This window comes from Haliotis rubra, unplaced genomic scaffold, assembly GCF_003918875.1.
Source record: "Haliotis rubra isolate DU_JTF1 unplaced genomic scaffold, ASM391887v1 Scf159, whole genome shotgun sequence".
Lineage (NCBI taxonomy): Eukaryota > Metazoa > Mollusca > Gastropoda > Lepetellida > Haliotidae > Haliotis > Haliotis rubra.
Window position 1 is genome coordinate 71059 of NW_025765547.1, and position 15717 is coordinate 86775.

Sequence of the window (15717 nt, forward strand, 5' to 3'; positions counted from 1 at the left end):
TGTTTAGTTTTGTGAGTGAGTGGTTATTTGGATGAGTACGTGGGTGAGTGAGTGATCGGCCGACAAACCGGACTGATTTTAAAATAGTCGTTGAACCAAAGACACTCACTCACTCTAGAACTTTTCATTGGAGGATCGGAAACTGAATCAACTAAATGACCTCTGCATGGTCATTTGTGCGTCAGCACCAATGTCACTGATACCTGGACGTAAAGGTGTTACTGTAACATATGATCAATACATGTGTGCACTTAACTGTAAACGATGATCATGGAATCCAAGATCAATTTATAAAAAATGGTTCAACAGTCAACATACACATTAGTCAATAAGGGCGGAAATGGTTGTGCAAGCGTTAGCGCACCAAGTCGAAAAACCCAGTTTGAATTTCAAAGTGATACAACGCTTGAAGATTATTCACCGTGCTCCCATCGTGGTACGGCTCGATAATATCTTGTGTCTGATTATACTTTAAGCAATGTCACAGAAACGGACTTTGTTTCGTACCCAATGACCTCTGGAGTTTACAGAATCTACTCGTGTCAGTGCATGTGTTTCTGAAGTGACAGAAACGTGTACATGTGTGTCATGTTATGTCCCGATGTTTTATTTTTTGTTGTCGACCCGTGGAACCTCTACACTTAAGTGCCCTTATTCATTCCACGTGTATAACGTAATAGACGCCCTATGTGCCTTGCATTACGTTAACATCACTCTGAACCCGTCCTTGTCAGGAAACACCATGACACCCAATTCATCTTGTACACACAGTCAGCGACAGTTGGGGACGGAGAGGGTTGACCACACAGTCGTGTATAACGTGGATAGCTGTGGGGTCGAATTCAGTATTATTCGAGATATACAAGATATCCAGTTATGATTCTTGATTTGTGGGAAGTATTTTTATCCAAATATGAAAAACGGTAAGACATCCAACTACACAATTATGATCCATAGTCCGATATCCAACATACCTATTTATGATCCATAGTCCGATATCAACATTCCCCCCCAAAATGTCATAGTCCGATATCCAACATACCTATTTATGATCCATAGTCCGATATCAACATACACATTTATTATCAATAGTCCGATATCAACATACCCAATTATGATCCATAGTCCGATATCACCATACACATTTATGATCAATAGTCCGATATCAACATACCCATTTATAATCCATAGTCTGATATCCAACATACACATTTATGATCCATGGTCTGATATCAACATAAACATTTATTATCCACGATCTGATATCCAACATAGACATCTATGATCCACGGTCCGATATCAACAAAAACATTTATGATCCACGGTCTGATATCCAACATACACATTTATGATCCATGATCCGATATCAACATAAACATTTATGATCCACGGTCTGATATCCAACATACACATTTATGATCCATGGTCCGATATCAACATAAACATTTATGATCCACGGTTTGATATCCAACAGACACATTAATAATCCATCATCCGATATAAATATACACATTTATGATCCAAGGGGCGATATCAACATACGCATTTATGATCCATGGCCCGATATCAACTTACGCATTTATGATCCATGATCCGATATCAACATACACATTTATGATCCATGATCCGATATCAACATACACATTTGTGATCCACGACCTGATATCCAACATACACATTAATAATCCATCGTCCGATATACATATACACATTTATGATCCATGGTCCGACCTCACAATATGCATTTATGATCGATGGTCCGATATCGGCATATCAAATTTGATCCATAGTCCGATAACAACATCACATTTACGATCAATGATCCGGGATCAAAATACGCATTGTCTGATGTCAACATTTTTATTCTTGATGTTCGATATCGTTGATCCGTTGGTCGACAACACAAACAATCTGTACTACAGTTCGCATTACCGCGTTAATTATATGGCGGAAATAAACCCTAAGTTCAGAACCTGGTTAAAGCGGGTATAGTTCGTTATATTCGCCTCAGCTTTGCATCAAATAATTCAGAATCTCTATTTGCACGTCGTGTCAGTCAACTTTCCCTCTATGTCGCACAATATTCCAGCAGATCCAACTTATTGTGTCTACATTTCAGACATTTATCTCTTGTTCAAAGGTAGTTCCATCTAAATTGCAACATTCAAGCCCACAGTAAAGCTTTCAAAACGGTTTGTGGTAGACATATCGACGATATTATGTGGAAGACATATGGAGGGTATTTAGTGGTTGACATATGGAGGATATTTCCACATGTGACGCACAAGTGACACAAATGCTGTCTGATGCAATTCCTTATTTTGACTTGTACCATATGCCCCCGAGTGTTTTTCTGCCTTTGCATGTGTTTTGACATGTGCCAACAGTGGGACAGGATAAGCTGATAGTTGAAGCAAACACCAGCATCATCACTTTTTGATAGCGAATCATACACACGTGGCTGTGATACAGTGGACCCTGCTTTTAGCAGACATTTATTGTGATTAAGGAACGGGTTTTGTCGCCCGTTCACCATCACTGACATGACGTCATAAGGTGGTTGGAAGAAACTCAATTCTAACGCGGCATTTCATTTATTCAGTCAGCAACACAATCTAAAATTAAGGGACAAGGGATGATATGTTCCCACTGTCGCGAACACCTGGTATCATCCCTCTTTCGTTAATCATAAACACATGCTTGCTGAGAAATTCTGATGAAATCTGTTCCACTGTCCGAGCCAGGCACCTAATCACCAGGGCCTAGAGTTTCGAAGCTCCCTTAGCGCTAAGATAGTCGTAAGTGCCGTGCATTAGCATTAACTTACGACTATCTTAGCGCTAAGAGTGCTTCGAAAATCTAGGTCCAGGCTAGCTATTCTCGAAACGTTCGTAGCCCTGTGAACGTCTCAGGTCCATTCTCAACACATTAACTACGATCAAAGTTAAGAATAAGATGCTTGACTTTGAGAGTGTGGGTTCGAACTAAAGTACTAGAATCTGTACTTTACTGAGAAAGTGTAATCCCAAATATGACAAACGTTGTGTACTCGTTGTCTGTGAATAACGTGAACGCATACAGCAGATTTTCGTTACGTCAGAGTCTGGAACCTACATCATAGTCATGGCATATGGCAGGTCAAGGCCAGGGATCAGCAAGCCGTAACAGCCGTAACATTAAAGCCAAAACAGCCGTGACATGATGTGAATGGACGATCTGAAAATCAGTGATGACACCAGGTGTGTGGGTGTTCAACAAGGAGCTTTAGACAACAATTCAGTTCCGGAACGTCAATTTTAAATAAACGTACATAGCAAATATTGACTTAGCAGAAAAATATACCTTTTATGTAATAAAACTAGCTTTGGCTGTCTCTTTGCTTAAATGAGTGCGGTGTACAACTAACCTCACTCTTTGCTTAAACCGCGTCCTCCTTTAAGAGTCGTAAGATTAGACCATGCCATGCGTGGCCAACCTTGATTTATCCCAGCTGGTATTTTCAGCTAGGTCAGCAGATAAGCAACATAATCTTAAAGCTGACATTTGGGGCCCGTTGGGTGTCCTCAGAGAGCATCATTGCGGAAACAGTGAGCGTGACGCTACTTAACGTGTCTTAAGAACCCCGCTTGTTTCAACTTAAAGATGGTTACAACAAAAATGGTAACCGTACAATCTACGTGGTGAAGTTGGTGGTCACATACAAAACAAGTTTGTATTTCACGTAAAACGTTTTAATTCAAAATATCAAGTGAGATGAATATTCATTAAGGCTAAATTAACTGTCTCATATTCATACATATTTACTAGTATACACAACTTAACAGTCATCTTCTTATCTTGCAAACGTACATATATATACGTTTAAAGGTTAATATCATTTGACAACGTCTTATAATCATTTTAAATTCGAATTCAGTCAACATAAGCATGAGTTCCATATATGATTACAGCCGTTGGATAGGGGAGACGAACAATCAGTAATAATCATAACGTGGACTTTTATGTTGTGCGACCAGTATTGAGGACACTAGACTAACATCTAGCATCTGAAATAAACGTTTTCACAGAAAAAACCTGTTCCTGAATTATAATCATAAAATATTATAAAACGGAAATCCAGACTTGCCACATAATCAAGACTTGCACGGGCTATTTTTTTATATATTTGTTTCAGGGTTAGTCTGTCTCACAGTCCCTGAACCACATTATTTTTCCCCACTGCCTTGCCCTCTCTGCTGCGCTAAAACCCTAAATAAAGCAAGTCTAGATTTCCTCAGGTTCATATATGGTCTCCCTAGGTCTCCTTTTAAATCTAAATGGGATTGTTTGTTACTATCAAAATTATATATATTCAGAGACTAAGCATTAGTCTATTTCAGGGCCTGTATGACAGGCTATGAGGACACTGGTCCGTCTGTAAAGCCACTGGTCTAAATCAATATAATGATTTGTTTAGTTAAAAGAAAACATGATAAAGTAAACTTTGTTAAACAGAAACAAGTCTTTGCTCAGTTGCCTTTCTATGGTAAACGAAAACGAGCTAAGAAAAAAATCTTTAATTCCGCAAACTTTACAAACCGAACATCTTCACTTGCAAAAGAATCGAAGACTTACTTCCGGGTTTTTAGATGGTTATGTCACCTTGATAGTCATTATAGTTCAAGAATGTACGAGTAGCTATTTGGAAATATCTACTATGTCGTATGTCTGTTATAACTCGACCCATGTGGTCATCAAAGACAAAGTGAAGTGAAGGTCAAGTTTCTGCTTGTCCAGTTTATTTAATAAAGTGCACCACTGACCATTAGGTCCAATTACCCTACAGGGTGAACTAATTGGTCCAGTGTGAACTGGCATAAACACGTCGTCAGCTATCATATCAACTGTCTCGTCTTCAAATCTGTATACGTAACACACTACCACATGTGTTGAGGTGCTCCCATTTCTGGTGTCCCCCGCCGTGATATTGCTGGAATATTGCTAAAAGCGGCGTAAAACTCAACTCAGTCAGTCAGTCAGTTGAGGTGCTATTGAACCAGTGTTCCCTTTCTACAAAGAAACCTTTGAGGATTGAAGAAAAACACTCTAATTCCAGAGCGAAAAAGGCTATGGGTGTAGGCTGCTAGAGTTGAAAAGGGGAATGAGTATAGGCTGTTGGAGGTGAAATATGGGATGAGTATATGCTGCTGGAGCTGAAAAAGGGTGATCACTATAGACTGCTAGAGCTGAAAAGGGGGATGAGTACTTGCTATTAGGGCTGAAAATGGCGATAAGTATAAGATGCAGGAGTTGAAAATGGGGATGTGTATAGACTGTTGGAGCTGAAAAAAGGGATGAGTATAGGGTGCTCGAGGTGAAAAAGGCGATGAGTATAGTCTGCTAGAGTTGAAAAGACGGATGAGTATAGGCTGTTGGGGCTGAAAATGGCGATAACTATTGGGTGCTGGAGTTGAAAATGGGGATGAGCAGATGCTGAAAAAAGGGGATACGTGTAAGCTGCTAGAGCTGAAAAGGGGGGATGAGTATGAACTTGGACAGAACTACGATAGCGTACACAATAACACATTTTATGTGTACAGGTAGTCTGTCTCACAGCCCTCCATTGTCCCTACCGCCCAGCTCTTTCTGCAATGCTGAAGCCCAATATGACGCAAGTCTAGATTTCCTCAAGTGTCCCTGAATCTCCCTCACTCGTTTTTAGTTGAAATGGAATTATTTGTTTCTCTCAACACTATTATTTACAATTATACATTAAGAGACGAGGCATTAGTCTATGTGTACGGGCTGAGGGCCGGTGGGGTAGCCTAGTGGTTAAGGCGTTCGCTCGTCACGCCGAAGACCCGGGTTCGATTCCCCACATGGGTACAATGTGTTAAGCCCATTTCTGGTGTCCCCTGCCGTGATATTGCTGGAATATTGCTAAAAGCGGCGTAAAACCAAACTCACTCACTCACTCTATGTGTACGGGCTGCAGGAGCTGAGAAGGGGATGAAAACAATAGGCTACTAAACAAGAGAAATGGATGTGTATGGTCCGTTGAAGGCTGGGAAAGGCAAGAGGGTTGTGTATGTATATTTTTATTGGTATTTTCGTCACGTAATGAACTGACGGCTTGAGCTTTACTTGTATCCTTGTCTTGTGTTTTGAAAAATTAACTTCTTGCTGTCTAATGTGAGTCATTTTCCTGCTATGGACTTAAACTGTGTATGTAAGGTTGACGCATGCTTAAATACGTGCACAGAAAAGCATAGCCGGAATTCCATAACTAATTTAGATGAGTTTTGCCTCTCTATAAGGCAATTGTCTGAATCAGCGTTCTGGGTGATTTTTGAAAGACGTTCAGGGTGATTTTTGAGAGAAGAGACAAAGCATTGTGTGACTGAGCAGTGTGTAAGGCAAGGTGCGATGCCTCAGATTAGCGGTAGTAACTGGCTTACTGTGAAAGAGGGAGATAGACTCTTTTCATCTTATTTCATACTACCAGTAGGTTTCCATGGATTAGTTCACTTTCAATAAAGGTTTCTTGAGTTTCTTTCCTGCATCACACGTAAACATGGGAGAGTGCGAGGGTGAGTGAGGGGATTGACGCCGGTTTGTACACACATGTTAGTTAAATGAAAGGTTGTCTTGATGTAGACCGCTTCTCCAAACAGACTCCACGTATTGCACTCATATGGAGAATCGAACCCTTCGTCATAGGCGTGATGAGCGAACGCTTTAACCACTAGGCTACTTCAAGGATTTGAAGATCAGAGAAGACGATAGTATTACTGCATGTTTACAAAAATCAAAATTACGTTTTCTCATTATCGACTGAGACTAACAATGGACCCTACCATTACGTTTTTTACAATTATTCTACAGTACGATTCTCATTTTTCCCCATTCCACGATCCATGCTAAACACACATTTCGACCTGAACAAGGTCAAACATAGTCTTCTTCCTTAAATGTCAGTGTTAATATTTGATTTTACACTGACAAGTGAGTTAAGGTTGTCAGGGTTGGCAATCATAAAATATTTCCAATTCGACCATCGTAAAGGGCACAGCTATAGATGCACCTTCCATCTAACTGGCCTGCTACACGAACAAGAGCGATCAAGCACTTTGACATATATTTAGAACATAAGAAACTTCATTTGAAAATAACTTCACGCGTCTTTTTACTGGAGCTTAATATTTCTGCGCTACAAACAACATGTTCGAGACGGCATATACTGCAAACAATGTTTTGTAAACACCACACGAGGTCAAAATAGCCCCGCCCCTATCACTTCCGGCACATGAAATTTTAAACATTTTGCAAAAGAATGAGTAAACAGGCCAAATGCCTTTGGATATATGACCACAAGTGAAACGTGACAGATTTCTTTCATAGCCTCCAAGAAACAGATCTGTTTAAACCCGCAAAAAGGATCGAAAAAGGTTCAAGCCAAATGTAGGCTGTAACTAAATCACGTGTTCGACGATTTTCCCCCTTTCCCCAAGTGATTCTTCATTTCGGGGCTGGCGAACCGTTGGCGGCTGTCTAATCTCCTCAGCTTGTGACCTTCACCAGTAAAGGTTACCAGACGACAGTTTAACGATTATGTAACCCGGCAGACGACACACAGAATCACGTGACCACCTGAGTTCGACCGAGGACAGTCTCTTTATCCTTCTGTAACCTCTGACTTTTTGGATACAGTGAACGGGGAAGTGGGAGCGAAATTAAAGAGAAACATCAATAAAAAAAACATGTGATTTCCTGATTATGTTGGTACACATGTACTGCGCCTTCAGACATCGGCTGCGGGAGTGAGGACAAGGAACATGATGCGGTTTTACGAACACGTTTCTCCATCACCTGTGATCAGCCACCACCCTCCCCAAAACAATGATGCAAAGGCGTGAGGTGAAATGGGGTCGATCATCGCGGCAAATATTGTGACCGGAGAAGATTATAACAACGTACATGCACGTGTATGTGTGTGGCTTCTTGAGCTTAGATACTATGCCGCCGTTTACCGTGAAGACCGGACCCAGTCACATTATACAAGGTGGAGTAGATATACACATTATACGGTGAGGTAGCCGAGTTGTTAAAGCGTTCGCTCATTACGCCGATGTCCCGAAGTTCCAATATGAGAACAACGTATGAAGCTCATTTTTGCCCCCAGCGATATTGATAGAATATTGCTAAAAGCGGCATAAAACTAAATTCACTCACACACTTACATATTATATGAGGGGCGGCGGGGTAGCACAGTGGTGGTTTAATTGTTCGCTCGTCACGTCGAAGACCCGGATTCGATTCTCCACATGGGTACAGTGTGTGAAGCCTATTTCTTGTGCCCCCAAGCTGAGATATTGCTGAAATATTGTTAAAAGCGGCATAAAAGTAAACTCACTCACTCTCATCATACGCCTCGGAGCGGACAAGTTCTTGTTTTATTCCCCTAAGCACCAGATATGTTAACAACAAGTATCAAGCAGCAGGCGGGGTAACAACAAGTACCAAGCAGCAGGCGGGGTAACAACATGTACCAAGCAGCAGGCGGGGTAACAACAAGTACCAAGCAGCAGGCGGGGTAACAGCAAGTACCAAGCAGCAGGCGGGGTAACAACAAGCAGCAGGCGGGGTAACAACAAGTACCAAGCAGCAGGCGGGGTAACAACAAGCAGCAGGCAGGGTAACAACAAGTACCAAGCAGCAGGCGGGGTAACAACAAGTACCAATGAACATTTTACGTGTAGTAACAGGTTCATAAAGTAAAGCTGTGACGTAACTTTTTTTCGGCCAGCATCTTTGAGAAGTTGTCAGGTTAATGTGGTGTTTTTAAGTGTTTCTGTATAGATCACAGCATTGAAAGTAGTTTTTATCAAGTCTGCTTACTGGGGAATGCTTCTTGAAATTGAGTCTCGTCACTTTGCTTTGAGCGATTAGAATGGTTAAGGTGCTGACAAACCAAAAGTCAGGGCTGGAGTTGGATTCGAACCCCGATCAAAACGCTACCATTCACAGCGAATTGCGCGCTGCATTAGAGGCGTATTTATTTGTTGCTTAGCGCTGGACTCGGCAATACTCAATCTATTGGACGGTTTATGGATTTGGACCAGACAATCCAGTGATTGATGTTATGAGCGACGTCCAGCACCACTGTGTTCGATGACACGCAATGAGCACCAATCCATACTTTCGGCTCGTATGACAAGCACAGACAACTTGAATCTTCATCCCCTTGATCCCATCGCGGGGTCACCCACTGACCTATATGCTGTACTTCACGTGTCTGGAGACACCAGCTCCTTCTGGCACAACATACTCCAGCAAACGCCCTTCTCAAGGAAAGTTTGATTTAAAAGACAGCTGAACAGTGCCCCTGACATGACACAACTTGTAGAACAAGAAATGCGTCCCTATCGTTCTGTAACTCGTGCATAGGAAAGTACTTAGCCCGCAGCACAACGCAAGGCTTCAACACTGATGGCGTTTTGTACAGTAGAGTGAATGAATGAGTGAGTGGGTGGGTGAAATTGTGGGTTAGTGGGTGGATTGGAGGGGGGGGGGGGAGGTTGAGTGAAGGGGTAGGTAGTTGGCAGAATAGTTAGTGGGTGGATTAGTGAGTGAGCGTTTCCTGTACAAGAGATACGACCCTACGAAACTAATGTAACTTCTCTCGAAAGTTCCTTCTGTAGACTTTGAAGTTTGCTTCAACATTAAATAAAGGATTAATTAATTTCACAATATCACTGATCTGGTAATGAGTGATTCGACAATTCAGTAGAGTGGCCTTGTGGTTAAGGTGTTCGCTCGTCACGCCAAAGGTCTTGGTTCCATTCAGCGCACGGACCTGTACGAGGGGATATCGTCTTGGCAATACTCAACACTTGACACAGTGACACGACTACACTGGCAGACGGTGATGTATTAGTCGCGAGCACAAATACACAGTTTTCCTAGCTGATCAGATATGGCCCACATACAGAGGTATACACAAGTGTCACCTTCAGATAAAGTACGCTTGGAGATAAAGTACTTGTCCCGAATACACTGTGAGTCAACTGCAAGGAAGAGTGGTCGCACCGAGAGGGTGGGGAAGGAGAGAGAGAGAGAGTGAAGAGAGAGAGGGGATACACTGTAGAGAGGGACACACACACACAGAGAGAGACAGACGGAGAGACAGGGGAGAGAGACACACGGGCCAGAGATACAGCGAGCAGGAGGACACAGAGAGAGTGAGGGGGAGCGAGAGAGAGACACACACAGCCACAGAGAGACATACGGAGCAAGGGGAAGACACACGGGCCAGAGATACAGCGCGAGGGACACAGAGAGGAGGGGGAGGAGAGATAGAGAGACACAGCCACAAGAGACATACGGAGAGACAGGGGAGAGACACACGGGCCAGAGATACAGCGAGCAGGGACACAGAGAGAGTGAGGGGGAGCGAGAGATAGAGAGGGACACACACAGCCACAGAGAGACAGACGGAGAGACAGGGAGAGACACACGGGCCAGAGATACAGCGAGCGAGGGACACAGAGAGAGAGAGTGAGGGGGAGCGAGAGATAGAGAGGGACACACACAGCCACAGAGAGACAGACGGAGAGACAGGGAGAGAGACACACGGGCCAGAGATACAGCGAGCGAGGGACACAGAGAGAGAGGGGGAGAGAGATAGAGAGAGGGACACACACAGCCACAGAGAGACAGACGGAGAGACAGGGAGAGAGACACACGGGCCAGAGATACAGCGAGCGAGGGACACAGAGAGAGTGAGGGGGGGGGGAGCGAGAGATAGAGAGGGACACACACAGCCACGGAGAGACAGGGAGACAGACACACGGGCCAGAGATACAGCGAGCGAGGGACACGGAGAGAGTAATAGCAATACAAGTCCTATACGTAACCTACACTTAAAGTTGATGTATTAACTCACTAACTCACTGTTAGATACAGACTGACCTAATGCGGAAGGCGAAGATATATATTGCAAAAACATAAATTGCACTCATTCATTAACTCCATCAGACATTCAGTCAACCAATCAACCAATCACGCACTCAAATACTGATTTCATCACTCACTCGTTCTGTTGTGACCAATCTGTATTAAATGTGAAGTCGTGTTTTACACAAGTAAGTAGGTTATCTGAGTCGTGTGAGACCCGTGCCACGTGTTGGGAAGGAAAAGTCGAAGGTATGTCAAACAATATCGAAATGCATGTCACTTGTAAGTAGGGGAAATTTTATCAGATAATGTAGGTACACTTTGAACCCATCACATGTATCAAGCATTATTGCTGTGTTTCGCGTATGGTTGAGGCTAGATCAAGCCCAACGGAATAAATACAACGAAGCATGATGCAGCATGTATTCTATAGTACATATACTACTTACAGTGAGTGAGTGAGTGAGTTTAGTTTTACGCCGCACTCAGCAATATTCCAGCTATATGGCGGCGGTCTGTAAATAATCAACAGCATGAGCATCGATCTGCGCAATTGGGAACCGATGACATGTGTCAACCAAGTCAGCGAGCCTGACCACCCGATCCCGTTAGTCGCCTTTTACGACAAGCATAGTCGCCTTTTGTGGCAAGCATGGGTTGCTGAAGACCTATTCTACCCCAGATCTTCACGGGTCTTTACTACTTACAAACCGAACTGAATAAAAAAAGATGACACATTATAGTCTGTTTAGCTATATCAGCACACACCGCACCATGTCTGCCATACAGACCCTGAAACAATCACATCGAAGAAAACCCATGCAAGTCTAGAATATGTGGCAAGTCTATAGAAAGCCACAGTTTCAGGAAAATGAAGAAAGTCTCAGGGCTCCTTTTCATTATATTATTTTTTTTTTATTATGAACGTTTCATCTGTAAAATCTGTTCATTTCAGTTGTTAATTTAACACCCCACCCCCAAACACACACACAGAGACACACATACTATTGTTTTAAAGCAAGCTAAATTTAATCTCCGATTGTGTCAGTAAATATATTTTTTCTAAATGGCTGTATCCGAGCGTGTAATGCGATAGACTATTGCCGAATAACAAGCTAATTAAGTGCAACCTTGAGGTATCTACTAGGCAGGAAACAAGCAAGTGGTCTATCGGCTTACTGTGGTCGTGTAAGCCTTTCCTCGAGACGCGTGTCAAAGTGACAGCCCCATAAAGAGCTTCCTTAGTTAGTGTTCTTATTTAAAGCACTCAGTGTACTGATCTGTCAGAAGCATCCTCTAAAGATGATGTCACCCTCGGGATCCAATGTATCCTTATACATATATACGTTTCCCCGGTGATCAGTAGTTGTTGCAGGTGTGTATTGGAATGGCTATATAATGATACCTGAGGATTGAGGACGGACGACCTTGTGATGTAATGGTGACGTGTAAAACAGGTCACCACAGACATATTCCGTTTTTCTTAAAGACGCGCTTCATGGGGGAAAATTTGCAATTCCTGCTAGGTTGACACATGCCTTAAACACACATGTATTTGCTGAGATATACATTATCACAATTTCATAAGAGTTACAATCACCACGTGGATGTTCATGACACTAAATTATGATAAAAATAATGATCAATTTCATGCTCATCTCTCTTAGAAGGTTACAAGCTAATTTGACTTATGAGGCGTTGGAAGTTATAGTCACTTTACCATCTTACCCTGTCGGGTACCCATTCACTGCTGGATGAAGAGGCATATTCTGACCACATGAAACACAATTGCAAGGACAATAAACTCTCAGGAGTCAAGCTGTAGAGCAACCTGACCAACCAATCAACGCTAACGACGATGTTCAACATCGACTGATTTGTGACTTATACCGTACCCAGAACCATGTACCATATTCTGTTTGTATCAACGTGACATATACTATCTCACACGTGTCATGGAAACGATGTCTATCAAGACTGGAAGTGGACACGTGACTCAGTACAGCAAGACCAGTTGATACAAGCAGATACATCATCATATGATTCCAATTAAAGAGACTCTAAACGCAGGTTAAAAGGCAGCCCAAGCATAAATGAATTATTCAAACGCCATGTTTGTCAGTGAACGCAATTTGTATCACGTTGGCAGAACACAAAACATATATACAATATATTTGAATCAGGTTACTTTCCGCGTATAGCATAGTTCACCTTTAACGCATATTGCACATGTCAGACAGCGCCACGACATTAGTGCAATAATCAATATCTGTATATTTCCTTACATCTTATATACCTCTATGTATAATTCAATAAATTCAAGAATAAAGGAATTCCTTTCTATTGGGACGCCAGCATATACATATCTCAACACTATTAATGTCACAACGGCAATTATCGTTTTTTCTTTCTCCGTTAGTTTGAGTGACATTATAGGCTTTACAGTACGTTTAAATACACAAGAACTGTCTCAGTGTCAGTCTGTGACAGGCCAGGAACTACCTGATGGGTTATTCCTGGCAAGACCATTATTAATTTTCATGTTGAATGGGTGTGGTTAGTTTGACTCAGTTGTATTATGATTTATGCAAATATATTCATATATTCCCGTTCCGTATGCTATGACTAAGAACAATGAAGGTATTCTTCTTTGATATATATTAGATTGGCAGATAATTCATACCTAAATGTGAGCTTATTCCATTTTATTAAATCGCTGTTTATTCACCATAGGATAAAATATTTGCACTAAAATCAACCTTCCAGCTGGAATCACAGAATCTGAGCTCGGTAAAATCAACTGACGAAGCATAATCACACAAATGGCATGATCTGTCAAAACAACAGGTACATGATTTAGAAACATTACAAACTTAACAAACATATTAATGCATGGTAATATAAATGCTAACATACACAGATAATTTCAAGTAACGAACAAACTAAAATTGTACTTACCAAGATTTGAACCAAAATCACAAAGCACGTAGTCCAAGCTTTATATTCCATGTTGAAAACGGCACAGGAGTCTCACATTAAATATTCCACCGATCCGTACTCCCCACACCGACAGAAACCCGTGGTAGCCCACACTAGCGCTCCGCTCCCTGCAAGTGGCTGTTAGTCCCAGTTTCCCTGAGGCCCCGATCTCCGTGTTCAACACACGTCACGCAAACACACACACATGCTGCTGCGACTTCTGTACGCTTGTTCTGTTTTACAATAACTTAAACACTTGTCCACCATTGGTTTGCCTCTCTCGTTAGTCCAGCTGTGGTTTTGTCAAACTTGTAAACATTAACATTAATTAGAATTGTTTTTACATAGGTGGGCTACTTCTTAACCCGTCTGTTATTGTTAATGTGTTGGGCATGTGTCCGATCTTCTAATCTCATGAACGCTCTTGTGATTGTCGGTGATGTGAAGTTGGTTAGGCTTAGATAACAAGGGCGTATTTCATTCAGTGTATAAAAGGCAAACTGTATGGAGGCTGATTATTATAAAAGTTAAATGAGGGTCAAACATGAATGTTGTTTTTTACAAAATATTACAATTGTCAAATTATGATATTAAAAATTTGAAATTATATTAATTCATTTTTATAATCTGAATTGAAACCACAGTGGAATTAGAGTGGATACAGTTGCGGTGCTCATTATGTCAGTCATTAGTAGTGTTGGCCAAGACGGACGGACCAATCATGTACCACCGCTATTTAGTCAGATTATTCTTTGAGGCACAACATAGTACATTCTGAATATGAGAATTATACTTTCTGGGTTGGTTTTGGTGTTTAACGCCGCCACACTCAGCGATAGTCCAGCTGTATGGAGGTTATATACATTCTGGGAGAGATGGCAAAATGGGTATGCTATACTGATGTATGAATACTGACACTGACAAATCGGTGAACTTTAAGAAAACACTAAGTTGTGGACTCATATATACTCTCCCAAAAAAGAAACGCACCATGACAATAACAATTTCATGTAGCAATGAATTAAATCAAGATTCATTTTACAAAAGGTTTTGCTCTGTTTATGAGTCCTGTGGTGTTTATGTTTTGAAACATCACAACAAAACGCACCATCCGTAAAATACCCGTATTTAACAGCATGCCTTTCAATTGCGGAGTGTAGTGTCACAGAATACACAATTCACATGCAATGCACGTGAAAGTTGGGGATCAGATAGTCTCAATGATGGCTATAAAAGGTTGATCGCTGTCTGTCGATTATTCACTGTATTTGGAATATTGTTGACGAACGCAAAATGCCACGTCTAAGTGAAGCCAACCGTCATATCGCCATTGGTTTGCTTGAAGCTGGCCAGTCTCAACGTGCAGTTGCCCGACGCATGAATGTTCACCAAAGCACCATTTCACGCCTCTGGGAGAGATATCGCCGGCAGAATGCAGTAGCAGATGACCCTCGTAGTGGGCGACCAGTACCGTTCGACAAATACCCGGATTGAGGAGGCTTTCTGCACAGACCGTCAGGAACAGGTTGAGAGAGGCTGGTTTACGTCCCAGAAGACCTTATTTTGGCCCTGTGCTTCGACAACAACATCGTCGACATCAAGTTCAATGGTGCACCAACGTTCAGGCCTGGAACCTACCGAATTGGCGTAGAATCTGGTTCAGTGATGAATCACGATTTCTATTGGAACGACGCGATGCAAGAATGCGGGTGTACAGACCTCGACGTGAACGTTTCGCCGACGCTTGCGTTCCCCAGGTGGGCAGATTCGGCAGGGGCAGTTTTATGATGTGGGGAGCGATCA

At 42.1% G+C, this 15717-nt stretch overlaps 1 protein-coding gene across 1 annotated transcript in view; it reads right to left on the reverse strand.

The window, feature by feature from the left end:
• LOC124271229 overlaps positions 1–14324 on the reverse strand; it is a 53504-nt gene extending 39180 nt beyond the window's left edge. Inside the window, exon 1 of the mRNA XM_046706307.1 lies at positions 13894–14324. Within this exon, the coding sequence (XP_046562263.1) occupies positions 13894–13944 (51 nt within the window). The 5' untranslated portion in view covers positions 13945–14324. The remainder of the gene's footprint in view (positions 1–13893) is intronic.
• Between the last annotated feature and the right edge of the window lie 1393 nt (positions 14325–15717).